Here is a 19,128-nt window from a genome sequence, read left to right on the forward strand (position 1 = left end):
TGAATATCAAAAAAAATATTTTATTGAAACAAAAATGAAGGTGTCGAATCCGATGTGTGTCATTTACTTGTGGTCTTTGTCTCACAAGGTGGTGCATATCTTAGGATCCCCAACTCTTGGTTCCGATCACACAGTCCCGATCTCATAATCGTGATCTCATGGTCGACGAAAGTGGAATTGTCTAATTCCATGAATGGATCTGTTCTACACCATGAATGTGTATATATATATATAATTTAATGTATATTTATTTAAATTTTTTGTGTGTTTTAGCTTGTGTGCATCGTTCAAAACATACACAGTATTTTCGTCCCAATGATACTTTCGTACATCGCTGTGGTTGTCGTTTTTTAGAAAATACTTTAATATTTTATTAAAATGCTGCAGAAAAAGTTTATACAGCTGTCCAGCCACAGATATTATTGATATTACTTAAGGCAAAACTGCAAACAAATACCAGAAGACAAACTAAGGAATCTTCCAAACTCTACAATAAAACCTTTAAATCCTGACCGAACTGAGGGCTCAACAGAATATCTCATATAGAATTGACAAATGTCGATTGAAATCTCTTTTTTTTGGCTTAATTTGTCGACAAAGGATGCAGAATTAAAAAGTTAGTTTTACTTTCCTCCATACTTTTTATATAATAATGTCATTAATATTTACAATCATTCACTTGCTTCCATAACCCCAAAAATATCACAAGCCGGCACATGTACATATTTCTAGCAAATGACAAATTTGAAATATCTAACATATACCTCTTTTACAAACGTATTCAAATTAGGCTAAACAAAAAAATTCACTGCTTTGTTTTTTGTTTTTTGTCGGTTTCCAAATATAACATAGCGGGCCACATTTCAGTTAAGTTAAGTTAAGCTGAGGCAGTGTTTCGATAGCAAGACAAAAAGGAAAAATGAAACCATATAAAATTAGACCGCCGAAAAGTCTAGTACGTGTGTATGTGTGTGTGGGGGATAGGATCATACCATGTCCTGTTTTAAGAGTAGAGGGGTGTCCAACAGTATCAGAAGAAGAAGAAAATCCAAAAGTTTTTATCGGGGCATGCAAGTATGATTTTACGCGAAGAACGATGATGTTGAACGCTCAATCATGAACTTTTTATAAATATCATGATTTTCCCAAAACAGCCGACCGCCAAAAGTCGTGTTAAAATGTGCGTCCTCATTAAATGGGGATTGTTTTTGCGTTTCGGCCATTTTGTGGTTAAAATAAGAAGAAAAAAAACACGGAAAATAAAAAACGTAGAAAACGTTGTAATTCCGATAAAATCATAACATTTAAAGTACGGATATTTACACACACACACAGCGAACGGAAAAGCACAGGGATTCAACCGATAAATCAAAAACAAAATCAACAACAATAAAAGCTCTTTTGATATCTTTAAACTTTTTTCATTAAACCTCTGCTCACAACTATATACTTTTTTGTTCTTTAAAAAGGTTTCATAAATACATTTCAGGCCCCCGGGGGTGATTTTCATTTTGAAAGTTTTCGCCCCAGTCGATATTTAATATTCAACATATGGATCCTTTATCGGATTACTGTCTCGGTTGTCCATTACTCTCTCAGTAGCGGAGCGATAATCAAAAGATTGCCACTGCCCCTGTCCACTTCGGATTGTTCATATATATATATATATATATATATATATATATATATATATATATATATATACACATCTGTTTCATGGCACAAAATGGCCACAGAAATGAGAGTAGTTTGTGAGCAGGAGTGTGTGATTGTAAGGTTTTCCCCTTCGGCGATAATTTCAATCTTTTGGTCAAACTCTCCGTGGCGAAATAAGTTCAACATAAAAGTTTGGTTGGAGAGGGGGGCCAGACCCTTGGCCTCCCGGACGTGACTCTGAATGCGGCCGTCCCTCTGATGTCTAGACCTGGTCTGTTCCAGAAGTCTGTGTGAGGATACGGGCGATGGTTCACTGAGAAGGCGTGGTAGTAAAATAACGTCTCACCCTCCGAGACCCTCCCAGGCCCCAAAGACCTCCGAAGCCCCCAAGACCTCAAAGTCCTCGTAGCTCTTGGTCTCTCCTCGCGCTCCCAACCCACGTCCAAGTCCCAGTTTTCCATGTAAATTTTGTGCTGGCCGAATCCTGCAATCCTGAATCCAGACCCCTTCTCCTCCAGCTGCTAACCTCACCCAAACCAGGGAATCAGGGTAGAAAAACGATCCCCTGCTCATCGCGATCCAACCCCAGCCTTCTCTCCGCCCTATATCCAACCCCGGCCAACCAGGGTCTCCACGTCCAAACAACCCATTCTCCCCTACCTCAAAACAACCCCCTTCTCCTGCTCCATCCAACCCCAATCTTCTCTCCACCCTTCATCCAGTCCTACCCCATCCAGGGTCTCCGCGTCCAACTACAAACCCCCCCTGCGTCGGTTAGTCCACCCGGTCCCAGACCCCACCTGGACCTCCTCCTCCAGGCCCCTCCGGGGGTGGAGCTATACCCTGGTGGTGGAGTGTCCGTGGGGCAGATTGGTGCTGTTCTGACTTCCGCCGAAGGTGTTGAAGGTGTTGTGCAGTGGCTGCATGCCGCCCAGGGAGCCCGGGAGCATGGTGATGGTGCTGGGCGCCATCATGGAGGGCAGGTCGTCCGGCGAGCGCCTCAGCGTCAGTGTGTAGTCTGGCGGGCACGCCAGCCGCGCCAGAGCCGCGTCGTGAGCCTGTAGAGCCACGCCGCACTCCAGGTGCTGCTGCTGCTGCACCTGCAGGTGCAGGTGATCCTGCAGGTGCAGGTGATCCTGCAGGTGCTCCTGGAGGTGCTCGTGCTCAAGCAGCTGCTGCTGCTGCTGCTTCATCTGCAGGCTCATCAGCTCCTCGCTCTGCAGGTGCGCCACATCGTTGGTGCCGGCGGAAGCAGCGGCGGCGGCAGCGGCCGAGCCGGGCCCGAGGCCCCTCCCGCCGCACTCCCCGCCCCGCTGCGGCACCGTGGGGAGCCGGCGATTGGAGTCGTGGCGCCGCTTGTCCTTCTTGTAGTAGAGTGCGGCGAAGGCCAGGATGTTGAGGAAGAGGAGCGAGGCACCCACTGCGATGGTCACCGACAGCTCCGTGGAGTAGTCCCTCTTCGTCTCGATGACCACCGCTGACCCGTCGCCGGGATCGCCGTTGTCATTCCCGCCCTTCCGCTGGTCCGTGCCCTGCTTGGTGTTGGCCGGCGGGAGCCCCGGGTGCCGCGTGGTGGAGGGCCAGTTGTTCTTCCCCGGGAAGCGTTTGGTGTAAGGGTACGGCGTGGTGTCCTGCGGGGGGATCTTGGTGGTGGTGGAGACGTACTGGATGATGTCGTTGATGTTGTGGAGGTGCGGCACCAGCTCCAGCCAGAAGGCCACCTTGGTGGCACGGTAGTGGTCGCGGACGCGTGGCTTCAGCCCGATGTGGAGGTACAGCTGGTCCTTTGGATTGTACTTGGTCCAGGCCACCTCCTCGAAACGGTTGGGTTTGGTGTGGATGAACTTGGTGTCCTGGGGGACCGGCTGGTTCGGGTCGCTGGAGACAGAGCAAACAGGGAGGATATCGGGGGTTAGTAATCCGATATCGGACAGTGAACGTTAAATATCGTACAATGTAGGTTATATATCGGACAGAGCATAACAGGGAGGAATTATTGATCCAATATCGGATACTGTACGTTATACATCGGAAGGTGCACTTGATATATCGGACAGTGCATATAAAAGTTACATATCGGACAGTGCAAGTTTTTCAATATTTCTGGGCTAATTCTTTATTTGATTATCGCGATTATCTTTCTTTATTATCTTTCCATAACATGCATTTATCTTTATTATCCGATTTATGTCGTTTTAATTTCAGCTCGATTTTAATCGCACCTCTTTTTATTTTATTCGTATTGAAAACGTTATCGCCAACGAGTTGATCGGGGTTGTTACAATCTTATAATTATCGCCCTTGTTATACAGCGTTTTTCTACATCTATCCCGACCATCTAACACCGAAAAAAAGACCAAAATACAACTATCTGGCGGGCTGTCTCTTCGATTTTCCCGGATCATGTTGGATCAACCAATCAGGACCAACCAATCGTTGGTTCCGGGTGACACACCCCGAACCAACGAGCGGGGATCGACAGACTGTGTTGCCATTAGACTCAGTTAGATTAACTTAATCCGTGTAGCCGGTAGATTCACTTAGATTAACTTAATCCTCCGCATCAGGAGTGAATCCCGGAACCGGGCTTCAACCCGGACCCGTTCACACACCGACGCCTTCTGGAGGAGTCGATAATCTGACAGCAACAGTGCACAAAAACGCACAAAACGCTCAAAATACGCCTTTGAAGACTGCAACCGTGCACAGAATGCACACCATATGCACAAAAGCACAAAATTAACAAAATAAACAAAACTCGCACAAACGCCTTCCAGAGAAGTCGTCAATCTGACTGCAACAGCTCATAAAAACGCTTCGTATTGTTTGCATTCATACCATTTTTTCTTGTATTTTTATTCCATCTGTGTATCCGACTTTGCGCGGGGGCTTTTATTTTGGCGGTCATCACAGGGGGCCTCGGGGGAGCAGCCATTTTATTAACTTTGGAGAGGAGAAAAAGGGATCGGGGAGGGAGGGGGCCGGCCTTGGGGCTGTGTGTGTGTGTGTGTGTGTGTGTGTGTGTGTGTGTGTGTGTGTGTGTGTGTGTTTTATCCTGTGTGTGCGTGCGCCAATGTGTGTGTTCTCTTTTCTGTGTGCGTGCTCGTGTGTGTTTATGTGTGTGTGAGAGTGTGTTTCAGAGTGTGTGTGCGTGCTTTTGTGTGTGTGCTCCTGTGTGTGTGCAAGCTCATGCGTGCATGCTTGTGTGTGTGTGTGTGTGTCTGCATCATTATGTGTGCGTCCTGTGTGTGTGTGTGTGAGCCGCTGTCCCCTCTGAATGCTGAGCAGACTGCTCATCACGGCTCTCAGACACACTTGACCTCCTGAACCTCGGAGCCAGACACACAATCCATCCATAGGCGCCAAGCCAAAAGAAACAAGGACGACACAACCGTGTGTACGTTTCTGCGTCTGTACGTTTCTGCGTGTATACGTTTCTGCTTATTTACATTTAGGGTTGTGTTGTTGTGTTGTTTTGAGTTGTGTAGGGTTGTGTCGTGTCTCTTCGTTTCATGTTGCATTGTGTTGTTGCATTGTGTTGTGTTGGATTGGGTTGGATCGTGTTGTGTAGGTTGAATACAAACACTAACATCACATACACTAGCAGACCCACAACACATCGTGGTATAGTACTCTGTAATTGTGTTAACAATTTTGTGTTTTTTCTATCGTTCTCAAGCCTTCATTTTTTACGCGAGTCACACTTAGCATCGTTACACCTGCATCACCACAGAAACAAACTCGTTAGACCCTGCCCTCTGTGAGAGGAGAAGCCGATTATGACGTCTCATCTGACACGGCAACGGTAACCCCGGCAACGCGCCCGGCGATGGAAGAGACAGAGAGAGGGGAAGGACCAGAGTGTGCTACAAAGTGGTGATATTTTAGCGGTCAACTCAACAACCCACTCACCCCTCAGATTCAAATCGTTTTATGTTTTGTTTTGGAAAATGGGGGCGAGTGCTGGGAGAGGCTGGGGGGGGGGGGGGGGTCGCGTCATTCTGCTTTGATTCAATGACCGTGGTGTGGGGGGAGGGGGAGGGGTACAATGAGTTTGCTTTTTCCGCACTCAGTGTTTTATCGGCCGCTCGCCGTGAATGGAGAGAGGGTGAGGGAGGGATATAGGTAGAGAGAGAGTGACAGAGAGAGAGAGAAGCAAAGAGAGAAAGAGAGAGATAGAGAGAGAGAGAGATATGGCTATGAAAGCAAAACAGACACCAAAACAGAAACTTGATCCACACACCGCAAGTCCAAAAGCAAAGCGGAAAGCGAGAGCGACATTGAAACCTAAACCAAAACCAAACCCTCCCGACGGTCCATTACCCAGTCTTGGCGAAGTTGGTCCAGTAGGTCATGACCACGGCGCTGAGCATCACGTCGTTCTTGGAAAAGTTGCAGTTGAACAGGTCGGTCGGTCCGATCATGGGGATCCCGAAGACATACGGGACCTCGTCTCCGTGCGCCGAGTCGGCCCAGCTGGGCTTCATGTCGCTTTGGCAGTGGTGGTAGAAGGCGTAGAAGTAGGTGGGCGACCCGTACTGCGCATGGAGGTCGGCCGTGGCCACCGCCGGCGCCACCCATTGGTGGTCCGTGAACAGTGCCACCAGCGTCTTCCGGCGCGTCTCCGGGTTCTCCTTGTCCGCCCAGTCCGTGTACATGAACTTGATGGTCTCGCGGAGGGTGTCCTTCCCCTCGGGGTATCCGTAGAGATGGTCCACGAAGTCCGACACGGCGAAGTCGAAATCGTTGGCAGAGACGCCGTCCTCGGAGTCAACGATGCCGTCCACGAACTTAAACCCCTCCCCTTGGTTGACGCCCAGCATGATGTCATAGTTGAGGAACTCGCCCTGCTCCATCAAGATCTGAGGGTCGTCTGGGATGACGTCACCGTCGATGACCGGCCCGAAGGCGATGTGGTACTTGGCGGGGGTGACGTACTGCTCCACCAGCTCCTTGTAGGACTTCTTCTGCAGGCACTCCACCAGGTCAATGCTGTCCAGCATGTTGCAGCCCACCTTAATAAAGATAAGATAAGATAACGTGTTGGAGCCATTTTGATATTTATGATTGCAAATAAATTTCAGTGATTAAGATTGATGAAACACTATTGAAATAATTATAATTTTAAGTTCATGAAATATGGTTTAATTGTATTGTGTATTATGGTTTACAATTACGGAATTCAATGTGTGAAAACTGTGATTGACTGCCGTGTTCTGTCTGGCCTATTGAGTGTGACGTCTGATGGTCTGAATGACAGATGTCTAATATAGGGATTGGTTACCTATGACAAGGTAGAGCGGAAGTGGCAATTTATTTTTCAACCGCGTGAATGCGATATACATCTTTGTTTGTATGTTGAGTAAGAAGGGAACAAATGAATCGATCAATACTTTAAGACGCCCGTTGTCCAGATTTATCTGCTCTCAGAAGCGGCCGATGAAAAGCTGCCACTCCATAAAGTTTACTTTAACGTCCCCCAGGGGGAAACTTCATCTACGGCTGCAGTCACTGCGTCACAAACTCGCAACATACCACATAAAACATACACAGAAGTTGACAATACAAACATGCTTCACCTTCTCGGCCAGCACGCGCGTATACTTCCCCGGCTGGTAGTTGACGGCCCAGCTGGAGAGGGCCGTGCCGGATTGAATGATGGCCTTCTGAAAGAGGTCTGTAGGGAGGAGGAGAAGAGGGTTAGTGGACGGAGGAAGCTTCATGGTCGTCCCTTAAACCCAGGGAAGTATTTTGGGGTTCAGGAGTTAGAGCGGGTTGACTCGCAAACGGGTAGGTTGAGTTGTGTCAAGGTGTCCCTGAGCGAGAGGCCTCACCCTGACTGCTTTAAGTGGCTGACATCGCCCTCATTGTGTGAATGTGTGAATGTGTGGATGAAGGGGTTAGTGGACTTAGGAAGCTTAATGGTCTTCTCTCAAACCCAGGCCGGCGACCGGAAGGTTGCTAGTTTGATCCCCGCTGTGTCGAGGTGTCCCTTAACAAGACGCCTCACCCTGACTGCTCCTGACGGGCTGGCTGTTGCCTTTAGTAGCTGAACCAATGACATATAGATGCATTCATATACATACAGAAATCATTCAAACGTATGAATACACATATATATATATATATATATATATATATTGTTGTGTTTTTTCTGAAGAAAGTAGTCCAATCCTTGGTCGCTTTTAACTCACTTTATTTGTTAAAGTAGGCCTATTTCGGTATGGTAACTATGAAGCACAGGGGAGGGAATTGTATCCAACTCGTATTGAGAATAATATCGTGCACTACTTCCAGTCCCGGGCATAGGCCCGGTCCTCTCGGCGGGGCTACCTATTGATTCTGCCCTCTCAATCTGAATTCCGCGCTGTGATCGTCAAGTGGGCGTGGCCTATGTGAAGTGGGCGTGACCGGTGTGACGTAATGGCTCCGCCATTGCAGCTTATGTGTTAGATCCTGCTTTCTAGTGGCTATGTGAGGGTAATGCAGCTTGTGTGTTCGATCCTGCTTCCTAGTGGCTATGTGGGGGCAGCTTATGTGCTTCAAATACGTAACAATATATATATATTAGTGCTGTAAGTTTAACGCGTTATTATCGGCGTTAACGCAAACCAATTTTAACGGCCTTAATTTTTTTATCGCGTGATTAACGCTCTTTTGGTTTGCCAAACATTGTAGTTTTTCAACTGCTGTCTACCAACAACTAGTCACGTTAGAAAAACTACAACACCATACCGGATCTAGCTACACCGGAAACAAAACAACAAGCACGCTGCACGAACTTGTTGCAAGCAAGCATACGGAGCGGGTGAAAAACTCCTTGAAAGTGTGTGTGTGTTTCTGTGTGTTACTCTGTTCGACCCTGCTGCACGAGAGTTCAATGTTGTCATTAGATGTTACGTCTTTCTGACCAATCGCAGTTCAAGGCCCACCTGGGCTCTACCACTTTGGGAGGGGCCGCTCAGTAAATCCCCTCTAGACAAAATCGGTTGCGCGAGAGGTAGCGGGAGCCCAGCTCAGGCTGCCGGACGGCACTGCAAGGAACTTTTATAAACACATTATTGTTATCCCGCAGTAATCAGCCCGACCGCTCCGAAACGACTCTCCCGATTACCACTACGCCACCACGTGTGTGTGTGTGTGTGTGTGTGTGTGTGTGTGTGTGTGTGTGTGTGTGTGTGTGTGTGTGTGTGGGGGTGGGTGGGTGTGGGCGTTATTCGAAAGCCTGGTAATGTGTATAGGCCTACGTACGTTAGGAATATTCATACTGGTTTAATAATAAATGTTATAGTATTTCCCCTCTTTGCTGAGCAAGGGTTTTGTTCGAAAGTTCAAGGGATACATAGAATAGAAAAAAATGTGTGATTAATCGAGATTATTCGCGAGTTAACTGTGACATTATTGCGATTAATCGCGATTAAATATTTTAATCGCCTGACAGCACTAATATATATAACCAGACATCATTAAAACCAATATATATATAATTATATCTATGCATAGAAAGACATCATCATTCAAGCACACACATCCACAGACATTATTCCAAACATGGTGCTGCCCGCTGGAGAGGCGGTATGAAAGACGTTCACTTGAAGACGAGGTGAGAAGCCATCAGCACGCCCTAAACAAGAGTGAGAAAACGTGCATCCAATCTACCGCAGGCAATACACTCCAAAACCGGGGGTATAACCAGCGCCCATGGGCAAACGACGAGATGTACTCCTGGAAATAAAGACATCACTCGTAAGCAAAAAGTGACGCATTTGGAGAAACAGCGGTTCATTTATTTCCCAGTTCACACCGTGCTATTTATAAACCATTTGCAGAGAGAGAGAGAGAGAGAGAGAGAGAGAGAGAGAGAGAGAGAGAGAGAGAGAGAGAGAGAGAGAGAGAGAGAGAGAGAGAGAGAGAGAGAGAGAGAGAGAGAGAGAGAGAGAGAGAGAGAGAGAGAGAGAGAGACATGGCAGTCCCGTCAAGTTTCCTAGGGTAAATTAACCGCAGTGTAAATCAACCTCCGATTTTACTTTCATCCCAAACGTGAATATATTATGTATATATATATATACGTATATATATATTACAGATAGACGTCATCTCAGCTTGTAAATGTTTACGAAGACGTGAAGAATTTGATCAAGCAAACAAAAGCGAGAGAGCGAGAGAGAGAGAGAGAGAGAGAGAGAGAGAGAGAGAGAGAGAGAGAGAGAGAGAGAGAGAGAGAGAAGAGAGAGAGAGAGAGAGAGAGAGAGAGAGAGAGAGAGAGAGAGAGAGAGAGAGAGAGAGTTAGCTGGCCTGTCTCCGGGGGTCTTATCAGTCTGTCACCGCATGTTAGCGTTTCCCTTTAGCACCGAGTGTTAGCTGGTGTGCTAGCCGCGGTGGCACAACGTTCGCACGCTAACAGTCCCGGAGGGGGCGTCGCCAACGGGTTGCAGGGGCGTCACCTGCGGCTCGGAGGGGGCATCGCCCAAATAATCGATGATGGGTTTATGGATTTGATGAGGGGGGCGTGTCAGGAAGGTCAGTGAACAGATCAATCAGAACGACTTAAAATAATATGAGGATGTATAATAAAAATAATAATGATGAGGATGATGATGATATTAGCAATGAGAATGAGGACGATGACAAAGCAGATGAAAAGGATGATGAAGATGATACCGTATCCACTTTAGTGCACATCCCTCGATTTCCATGGTGACGGCTATACTAGGCCGTGAGTGTGCGTGTGTCTGCAGTCGTGTGTGCATGCGTGTGTTTTTCTGTGTCCATGATTGTGCGTGTGTGTGTCTCTGCATCCATGTGTGTCTGTGTGTGTAGCATTGGATACACTGGATACGTAGCATTTCAACGTAAAAAATAGCGTGTTATACCTACAGTATCCACGCGTGCCGCTGTGGAGGCGGGTTTCGGGGTTTGGGTTTCACGCTTTCGCGGCAAATTGTGGACACGGGGGGGGAACACGTTGGTTGAAGGGGGACGACGACGACGACACGTTTGTTGAGGGGGGGGGAGAAACGTTTGTAGGGGGGGGGCACGCTCGACAACGAGAGTTGGTTTTTATTGAACGCTCGACAACGAGAGTTGGTTTTTATTGAACGAGACTTCAACACGGAACAGCTGCACGAAACGATGGTCACGTCACTCTCGGTGACGGTGTCGACAACAATGAACACACGAACAATGTTAATAGAACAACACACAACCACATAACATCCCGAACCCATCAACCCCACTTAATCCTAACAACAAAACAAGTTAACAAAAGCCCCATTTGTCAACTGACAACCCCAATTCCCAGAATCCCCCGCGGCTCCAGAACACGGCGTAGCTTATATTAATCTTTATTATCTGAATGGGAAACACAATATTTTAGGACAGATACACCATTAAACGCGTTTCTAATGACATTTCTAGCGAGAAAGGTACATTTTCCTTACATAATCTTCAGTCAGTGAATGTGTATGATCTTTATTAATCTTTATTATCTGAATGGGAAATGCAATATCTTAGGACCGATTCACTGTTAAACGTGTTTCTAATAACATTTCTAGCGAGAAATATACTTTTTACTTGCATAATCTTCAGTCAGTGATTGTGTCTGATCTTTAGTTTTATAGTTATTAGGATTTGATCGGCTCGCTCACATGTTTCAACGACGTCAGGTTGTTGCTGCTTTCGCTAAACTAGCAGCTCACGTGCTTCCTGCGTTTGTGTTATTAAACTGTTACTTTATGTAACTTTTAATGATATCATCTTGTTAGAAACACGTATATCTGAGAGCCAACCCAGTCGCCAAAAGCATACGTTGACAGTGTACGTTTCGTGAACACTGGATTACGTCGCATTTCAACATAAAATAGCATGTTATACACACACACACACACACACACACACACACAAGCACACACACGCACACGCACGCACAGACACACACAGACACACACACGCACACACACACACACACACACACACACACACGCACACGGTGCATTTCGCTGCTAAAACGACAAAAAAAAAAAATCCCTCAAATATTATTACTAAAGAACCGTTTTCCCAAGGAACGAAATGTAAACCAATGCATTCTGAATGGGAGTGTTTATCCGATTTTTCCATGCCACACAGAACGAAATGTAAACCCATGCAAATAAAGACTTCATTGTCATAATAATTTAAATATCATTAATCTCCTGAGTGTGTTGGGTGGTATTCTATTTTTTTCAACGGGGCTGGTGCCGTCTCCTTTTGACCTTTTGACCCCAGACTTCTGGGGGAATAGCTGAATCAATTCATTAGTCAATCAGAAGCATGTAAATATCTTCCCGGTGGCGTAGGAGGACGAACAAGGTGTCCTTCAACATCTACGCTTCCAGGCGATTGCAACGGTGCCACACATGAGCATATTAGAACATGTCTAATGGTAGTAATTAGCTGTTGAAATTGGAGGCCTTAATCAATAATGAGCAGCTATTGATTTGCTTCCCGATAAAAAATTGTGACAAATGACATGTTATTTAGCATCTACACGTTGAGCTGAGTCCAATGACACCAAGCATGACACTCTAGCTAATGGTAACATGTATTTTACATGGTACACCTAGGTCTAGGACATGATCTCGGTGTAGCAAGAGGGCGAGCTTAATCTCATTGGACTCAGCTTAACGTGTAGATGCTAATTAACATGTCATTTGTCAAAAATCTCCATCGGGAAGCAAATCTATAGCTGGTCATTATTGATAAAGGCCTCCAAAATCGACAGCTAATTACTACCCCGAAACATATTCAAATATGATCATGTGTGGAATCGTTGCAAATCACTGTTGCAATCGTCTCGAAACGTAGATGTCAAAGGACACCTTGTTTGCCCTGTTGCACGACCGGGAAGATATTTTCATACTTCTAATAGATTGATTCATATTTTAAGGTTCTCGGAGTGAGACTTTAAGCGGCTGCAGCAGAAGTGTTGAGACGAAAGATGATATCAAGACATTAATAGAATATTCCCATTCACATTATGATTCTTCGTCATAACATCCGACCAAACATCCTTTACATTCACAGAGCGAAGATTATGAAAGTCCAGGCCCCCCCTTCCTGCACTCGGGGTCCGACCGGGCCAAGTTTCGGTGCGGGGGTCCCAGTTAGGCCCTAGAATATGGTATTCAAATTTCAGGGCGGTAGGACCTTCCTATCTCAAAAACTGTTTTTCCACCGCATTCTGAACCATTAGGTCTCGCAGGCAACACTTCTGAAGGGGCTTTGTCCAAATGACAGTCCATTTGGGAAAACTTTTTTTCTCTATGGGCTAGAACTACAAATCTTGGATATGTCGTCCTCGGGGCCCCGGGAAATATGTGTAAACATTTTAGCATCCCTAGCTATCTCGAAAAGGCCGGAAAAGGGGCGTGACCTCCAACAGTACAGTCAATGTACATAAGACAGAGGTTAGTTTCTAGGCCCCATTTTTTGCGGGATGGAGGTGTACATTTGTGGCTTAATGTGTGTAGACACAGCTGGCCTGTGGCCACGTCTTTGAAGTCTGGGGTCAAAAGGTCAAAAGGAGCCGGCACCACGCCGCTTATGAGATAACAAAAAGTGAATCTGTATTTCTCTCATAACATTTTGTCATTATTGAAGAGAGGCCTGATTCTCAGATATGCATGTTGGACTGTTAGGGTATAGGTCTGGGAAGAACTTCAGGCCAAAATCTTGCAAGCGAGCCGCTGGGTGCAGGTGCAACGAGATGGAGCACTTGCTGAGTCATTTCCTGTAGGGCTGGAGCCACAGGTTGAAGCGTATGCGTCCTTTGAAACCCCCTTTGATATATAAGAGACCCCAAGGTACAGTTTACTTATATGTTCTCGCCTCAGTCACCTATTGCATCACTTCCTTTAGGGCTTCGGCCTCCTAATTGATCATTGTAGTATAATTGAATGCCCTCTTTCATATTATATGATACTTCAAACACTGGGACGTGGCAACAACTCTCCAAATCCATATGGGGAGGGGGGGGGGGGGGATGCTTTTGGACAGTAGGGGTGTACACAAGACATAAATAGGAAGCAAACTCAGGAGAAGGAATGACCTCTCACAAATATTTATTGAATAAATTGTTTCAAATAACCCTGCCTCGTTAAATCAATGAACTTGGTGTTTTGCTTTCAAAAATAGGTTATAGAAGAAGTCTAAACGGCAGAAAATAAAAACATCCAAGCTGCCTTTTAAGGATACCTCGGAATATCTGTCTATTTTTTAACCGTCGGACCCCAGTTTACGACAAAAACAACACAATTTACGGCAGCTCCTTTGCCGCGTGGTTTTTAGAGCCATGTAAGGATTAGAGGGGGCGGTCGATAGCAACCACCATAGCAACCATGACGGTCAAGTGACTGGATGCAGCCCCGTTGAAAAAAATAGAATATCACCCAACACACTCAGGAGAGATATTTAAATTATTATGACCATGAAGTCTTTATTTGCATGGGTTTACATTTCGTTCTGTGTAGCATGGAAAAATCGGAGAAACACTCCCATTCAGAATGCATTGGTTTACATTTCGTTCTTTGGAAAACGGTTCTTTAGTAATAATATTTGAGGGAATATTTTTTTGTTGTTGTTTTAGCAGCGAAATGCACCGTTTCGTGTGTGTGTGTGTGTGTGTGTGTGTGTGTGTGTGTGTGCGTGTGTGTCTGTGTCTGTGTGTCTGTGCGTGCGTGTGCGTGTGTGTGTGTGTGTGTGTGTGTGTGTGTGTGCGTGTGTGTGTGTGTGTGTGTGTGTGTATAACACGCTATTTTATGTTGAAATGCGACGTAATCCAGTGTTCACGAAACGTACACTGTCAACGTATGCTTTTGGCGACTGGGTTAGCTCTCAGATATACGTGTTTCTAACAAGATGATATCATTAAAAGTTACATAAAGTAACAGTTTAATAACACAAACGCAGGAAGCACGTGAGCTGCTAGTTTAGCGAAAGCAGCCCAACCTGACGTCGTTGAAACATGCGAGCGAGCCGATCAAATCCTAATAACTATAAAACTAAAGATCAGACACAATCACTGACTGAAGATTATGCAAGTAAAAAGTATATTTCTCGCTAGAAATGTTATTAGAAACACGTTTAACGGTGAATCGGTCCTAAAATATTGCATTTCCCATTCAGATAATAAAGATTAATAAAGATCATACACATTCACTGACTGAAGATTATGTAAGGAAAATGTACATTTCTCGCTAGAAATGTCATTAGAAACGCGTTTAATGGTGTATCTGTCCTAAAATATTGCATTTCCCATTCAGATAATAAAGATTAATATAAGCTACGCCGTGTACCGGAGCCGCGGGGGATTCTGGGAATTGGGGTTGTCAGTTGACAAATGGGGCTTTTGTTAACTTGTTTTGTTGTTAGGATTAAGTGGGGTTGATGGGTTCGGGATGTTATGTTGTTGTGTGTTGTTCTATTAACATTGTTCGTGTGTTCATTGTTGTCGACACCGTCACCGAGAGTGACGTGACCATCGTTTCGTGCAGCTGTTCCGTGTTGAAGTCTCGTTCAATAAAAACCAACTCTCGTTGTCGAGCGTTCAATAAAAACCAACTCTCGTTGTCGAGCGTGCCCCCCCCCCCCCTACAAACGTGTCTCCCCCCCCCTCAACAAACGTGTCGTCGTCGTCGTCCCCCTTCAACTAACGTGTCCCCCCCCCCCCCTCCCCGGTCAACAACAGTCTACCTCCCCCCCCCCCCCTAAACAATCGTGTCCACAATTTGCCGCGAAAGCCGTGAAACCCAAACTCCGAAACCCGCCTCCACAGCGGCACGCGTGGATACTGTAGGTATAACACGCTATTTTTTACGTTGAAATGCTACGTATCCAGTGTTCATGGAAACGTACACCGTCGACGTTTTTTCTTGGCGACTGGGTTGATGTGTGTGTGGATGTGTGTGTGTTTGCTCCTCCCTAGCCTCAAAGTAGTGTTTGCGTCAGTGTGTGTGTCTGTGTGGGTCCGTAACCTCAGTAGTTGCTTGTCTGTGTGTGTCCTTGGGTGTCCCTACCTACTTGTAGTGTCTTTGTCTGTTTGTGCGTTCCTTTGTACCCTCAGAGTAGTGTGAGAGCGTCTGCGTGTGTGTGCCTGCCTCTGTGTAGTGTGTGTCTCTTTGTGTGTCCCTCAATTTCCTCAGTGTAGTGTGATTGTGTGTGAGTCCCTCCTTACCCTCAGAGTAGTGTGAGAGTGTGAGTGTGCGTCAGCGTGTGTGTGTCTGTTTGTGTGTGCGTCCCTACCCTCAGTAGTTGCGTGTCTGTGTGTGTCTGGGTGCGTTCCTCCTCACCCTCATAGTAGTGCAACAGGGTGTGTTTGCGTCTGCGTATGTGTTTGTGTGTGTGTGTTCCTCCCTACCCTCAGAGTAGTGTGAGAGCATGTGTATCTGTGTGTGCGTCTGAGCTTGTGTGTGCGTTCCTCCTCACCCTCAGAATAGTTTGAGAGTGTGCGTGTGTGTCTGCCTGTGTGTGTTCCCTCCTCACCCTCAGAGTAGTGTGACAGGGTGAGTGTGTGCGTTCCTCCTCACCCTCAGAGTAGTGTGACAGGGTGAGTGTGTGTTCCCTCCTCACCCTCAGAGTAGTGTGACAGGGTGAGCAGGCTGACGCAGGAGGCCCCCGCCCCGGAGCCGAAGATGGTCACCCTCTTGGGGTCGCCCTTGAAGGCGGAGACGTTCTCCTTCACCCAGCGGAGAGCCTGGATCTGGTCCAGCAGACCATAGTTCCCCTTGGCCGCCTGGTCGCCCGTACTCAGGAAGCCTGGAGAGAGAGAGAGAGAGAGAGAGAGAGAGAGAGAGAGAGAGAGAGAGAGAGAGAGAGAGAGAGAGAGAGAGAGAGACACACGCATAAGCACACACACATGGAGGCAGAGACACACACGCAGGGAGAGAGACACACACAAACAGAGAAATGGATGCAGAGAAACAGGTACACACACCGACACAAACGGACAAAGACACATTAACACACAAAAACAAACACGTATGTACACATCAACACAGACGCACACAAACACACAAAGAGAAAAGAGGAAAAGAACCGATAGCGATTGGGCCGCAACACAATAAGACTGCAGCGATAACAATTGAAAACGACCACAAAACTATTTAAAAAATGAGGGCGTTGGTAACCGAATGTTAAACTGTACCGACAACACTCGCTTCTTCGGGTTGGCGAAAACACACACACACACACACACAAACACACACACAAGCGCATACACACACCCATACACACAAACACAGAAACACACACACAGAAACGCACAAGCCCACAGACGCACACACAAACGCACAGGCACACAGACGCCCACACAAACGCGCAGGCACACAGACGCACATAAAATAAATGCAGACACACACAAATGCACGCACACAAACACACACACACACACACAAACAAACACACACTTTATCTGCAGCAGCCAATGAGCCCTTCTGTGTTTTCTGTGTTTGTGTTTTTCTCTGCATCAAGGAGCCTCAAATGTCCTGAAACAATGTTCAAACTAAAGAGCCTGCAACACATTCTGAAGTAACACACACACACACACACACACACACACACACACACACACACACACACACACACACACACACACACACACACACAATGCAACAGACACACACTCCCACACACAAATGGCCGCAAAGACATACAAACACATACGCACACACACACACACACAAAGCCACAGATGAACACACACACGGCTGCAGACACACACAAATGGGCGCAGACACAAAAACATGGCCGCAGAGATACAAACACACAAGCATACACGGCCGTAAAACACACACCAGACACACACACACTCACATATCACAGAGACACACACACATGGCAGCAGACAAACACACACACAATTGGCCGCAGAGAGATATGAACATACAAACTACAAACAAAATACAAACAAAAAAACACACACACACACATGATGGCCAGCCCCCCAAAACATGGCTGCCATTAAATAGCCTGACTTAAAGCCCTGCCCCCCCCCCCCCCCCCCTTCGACACACACACACACACACACACACACACACACACACACACACACACACACACACACACACACACACACACATCCCCCCAGGAGCTATGAGTCCATTCTTGCCATCACCACTCTGCAAAGGTTTTGCCAAACTGACAAATAGTGTGTGTGTGTGTGTGTGTGTGTGTGTGTGTGTGTGTGTGTGTGTGTGTGTGTGTGTGTGTGTGTGTGTGTGTGTGTGTGTGTTGGGGGTGGGGGGTAGGACCTTTGATGGAGAGCTGATCCACTTTGTCATGGCAGGGGGGAGAGAGGGCGGGGGAGAGAGGACGGGGGAGGAAGGGAAGGAGGGGGGAGGGTTGGGGGATTACAAGGCCTCTGGCGGCCCCCACACGCTGCCTGCCCTCATGTGGCTCACCCAACGACCCCGTCACCCCGATCGTCGTGATCACCTTGACAACTGCCGCCACCCCCCTTGTTGTCGTCACCATGTCAACCGCATCCGACCCCGTCATCATCACAAGCACATCTGCCACGGTTATCATTATAACCATCAAAACTAACACCCACCACCATCATCATCATCACCATGACAACCCCATCCACCATGGTCATCAGCATCATCATGACAACCACATCCACCATCAACATCCTCATCATCATCATGACAAACATCAACCCCGTCATCATCATCAACCTCATGACAACTATCACCCCCATTATCATTATCACCACGACAACCATCACCACGTCCAACACCATCCTCACCATACCAGGGACAACCATCACACGCGCCATCATCACCTCCAACATCATCATCACTATGACAACAACCACCATTGCCCCCCCCCCCATCACCTCTGCTTCAACATTTCCCGGCTCACACCGTCACTCATTCGCGTCTCAAAACGGTTTGTCTGATTAATTCATGCACCTCCATCACTCAGCGAACGACACACACACACACACACACACACACACACACACACACACACAAGCGCACATCAAAAGCAAACATAAACACAGATGCACACACACACTCACACAAACGGATGCAGGGACACACAAACGCAAACACAGACACGAACGCGCACACACAAACACAAACGCACACACACGCGCATGAGCGCCCAAAAAAGCACAAGCAAACACAAATGCACACACACACACAAACACACACACATCACACCCAACTGACCAAAAACAACAACTTCCTCCGAGTCTGTTGCATAAAGTAATCACGTCTATGAAGAGCAATAATGTACGCTCATTAGATACCCGATTGATGAATGAAGGGAGGGTGGGGAGGAAGGCGAGGGGGAGAGGGGGGAGAAAGCCTGACAAAGGGAGACAAAAGAGAGAGAGCCACGACCGTCCTCATGAATAACAGACAACGCCGTTATTAGATTAGTTGCTTTTGCGTATCACAGACAAGCGTGGGTTTTAATTATGTCGAG

At 46.8% G+C, this 19,128-nt stretch overlaps 1 protein-coding gene across 1 annotated transcript in view; it reads right to left on the reverse strand.

The window, feature by feature from the left end:
• Window positions 1-340: 340 nt before the first annotated feature.
• Window positions 341-19,128, reverse strand: part of nlgn4xa (neuroligin 4 X-linked a) — an 86,202-nt gene continuing 67,414 nt past the window's right edge. The window contains exons 2-5 of the mRNA XM_060055472.1: window positions 16,261-16,446; window positions 7,236-7,333; window positions 5,980-6,671; window positions 341-3,534 (exon numbers count right to left, since the gene is read on the reverse strand). Coding sequence (XP_059911455.1) covers window positions 2,493-3,534; window positions 5,980-6,671; window positions 7,236-7,333; window positions 16,261-16,446 — 2,018 coding nt within the window. The 3' untranslated portion in view covers window positions 341-2,492. The remainder of the gene's footprint in view (window positions 3,535-5,979; window positions 6,672-7,235; window positions 7,334-16,260; window positions 16,447-19,128) is intronic.

This window comes from Gadus macrocephalus, chromosome 7 (assembly GCF_031168955.1).
Source record: "Gadus macrocephalus chromosome 7, ASM3116895v1".
Taxonomy (NCBI): domain Eukaryota; kingdom Metazoa; phylum Chordata; class Actinopteri; order Gadiformes; family Gadidae; genus Gadus; species Gadus macrocephalus.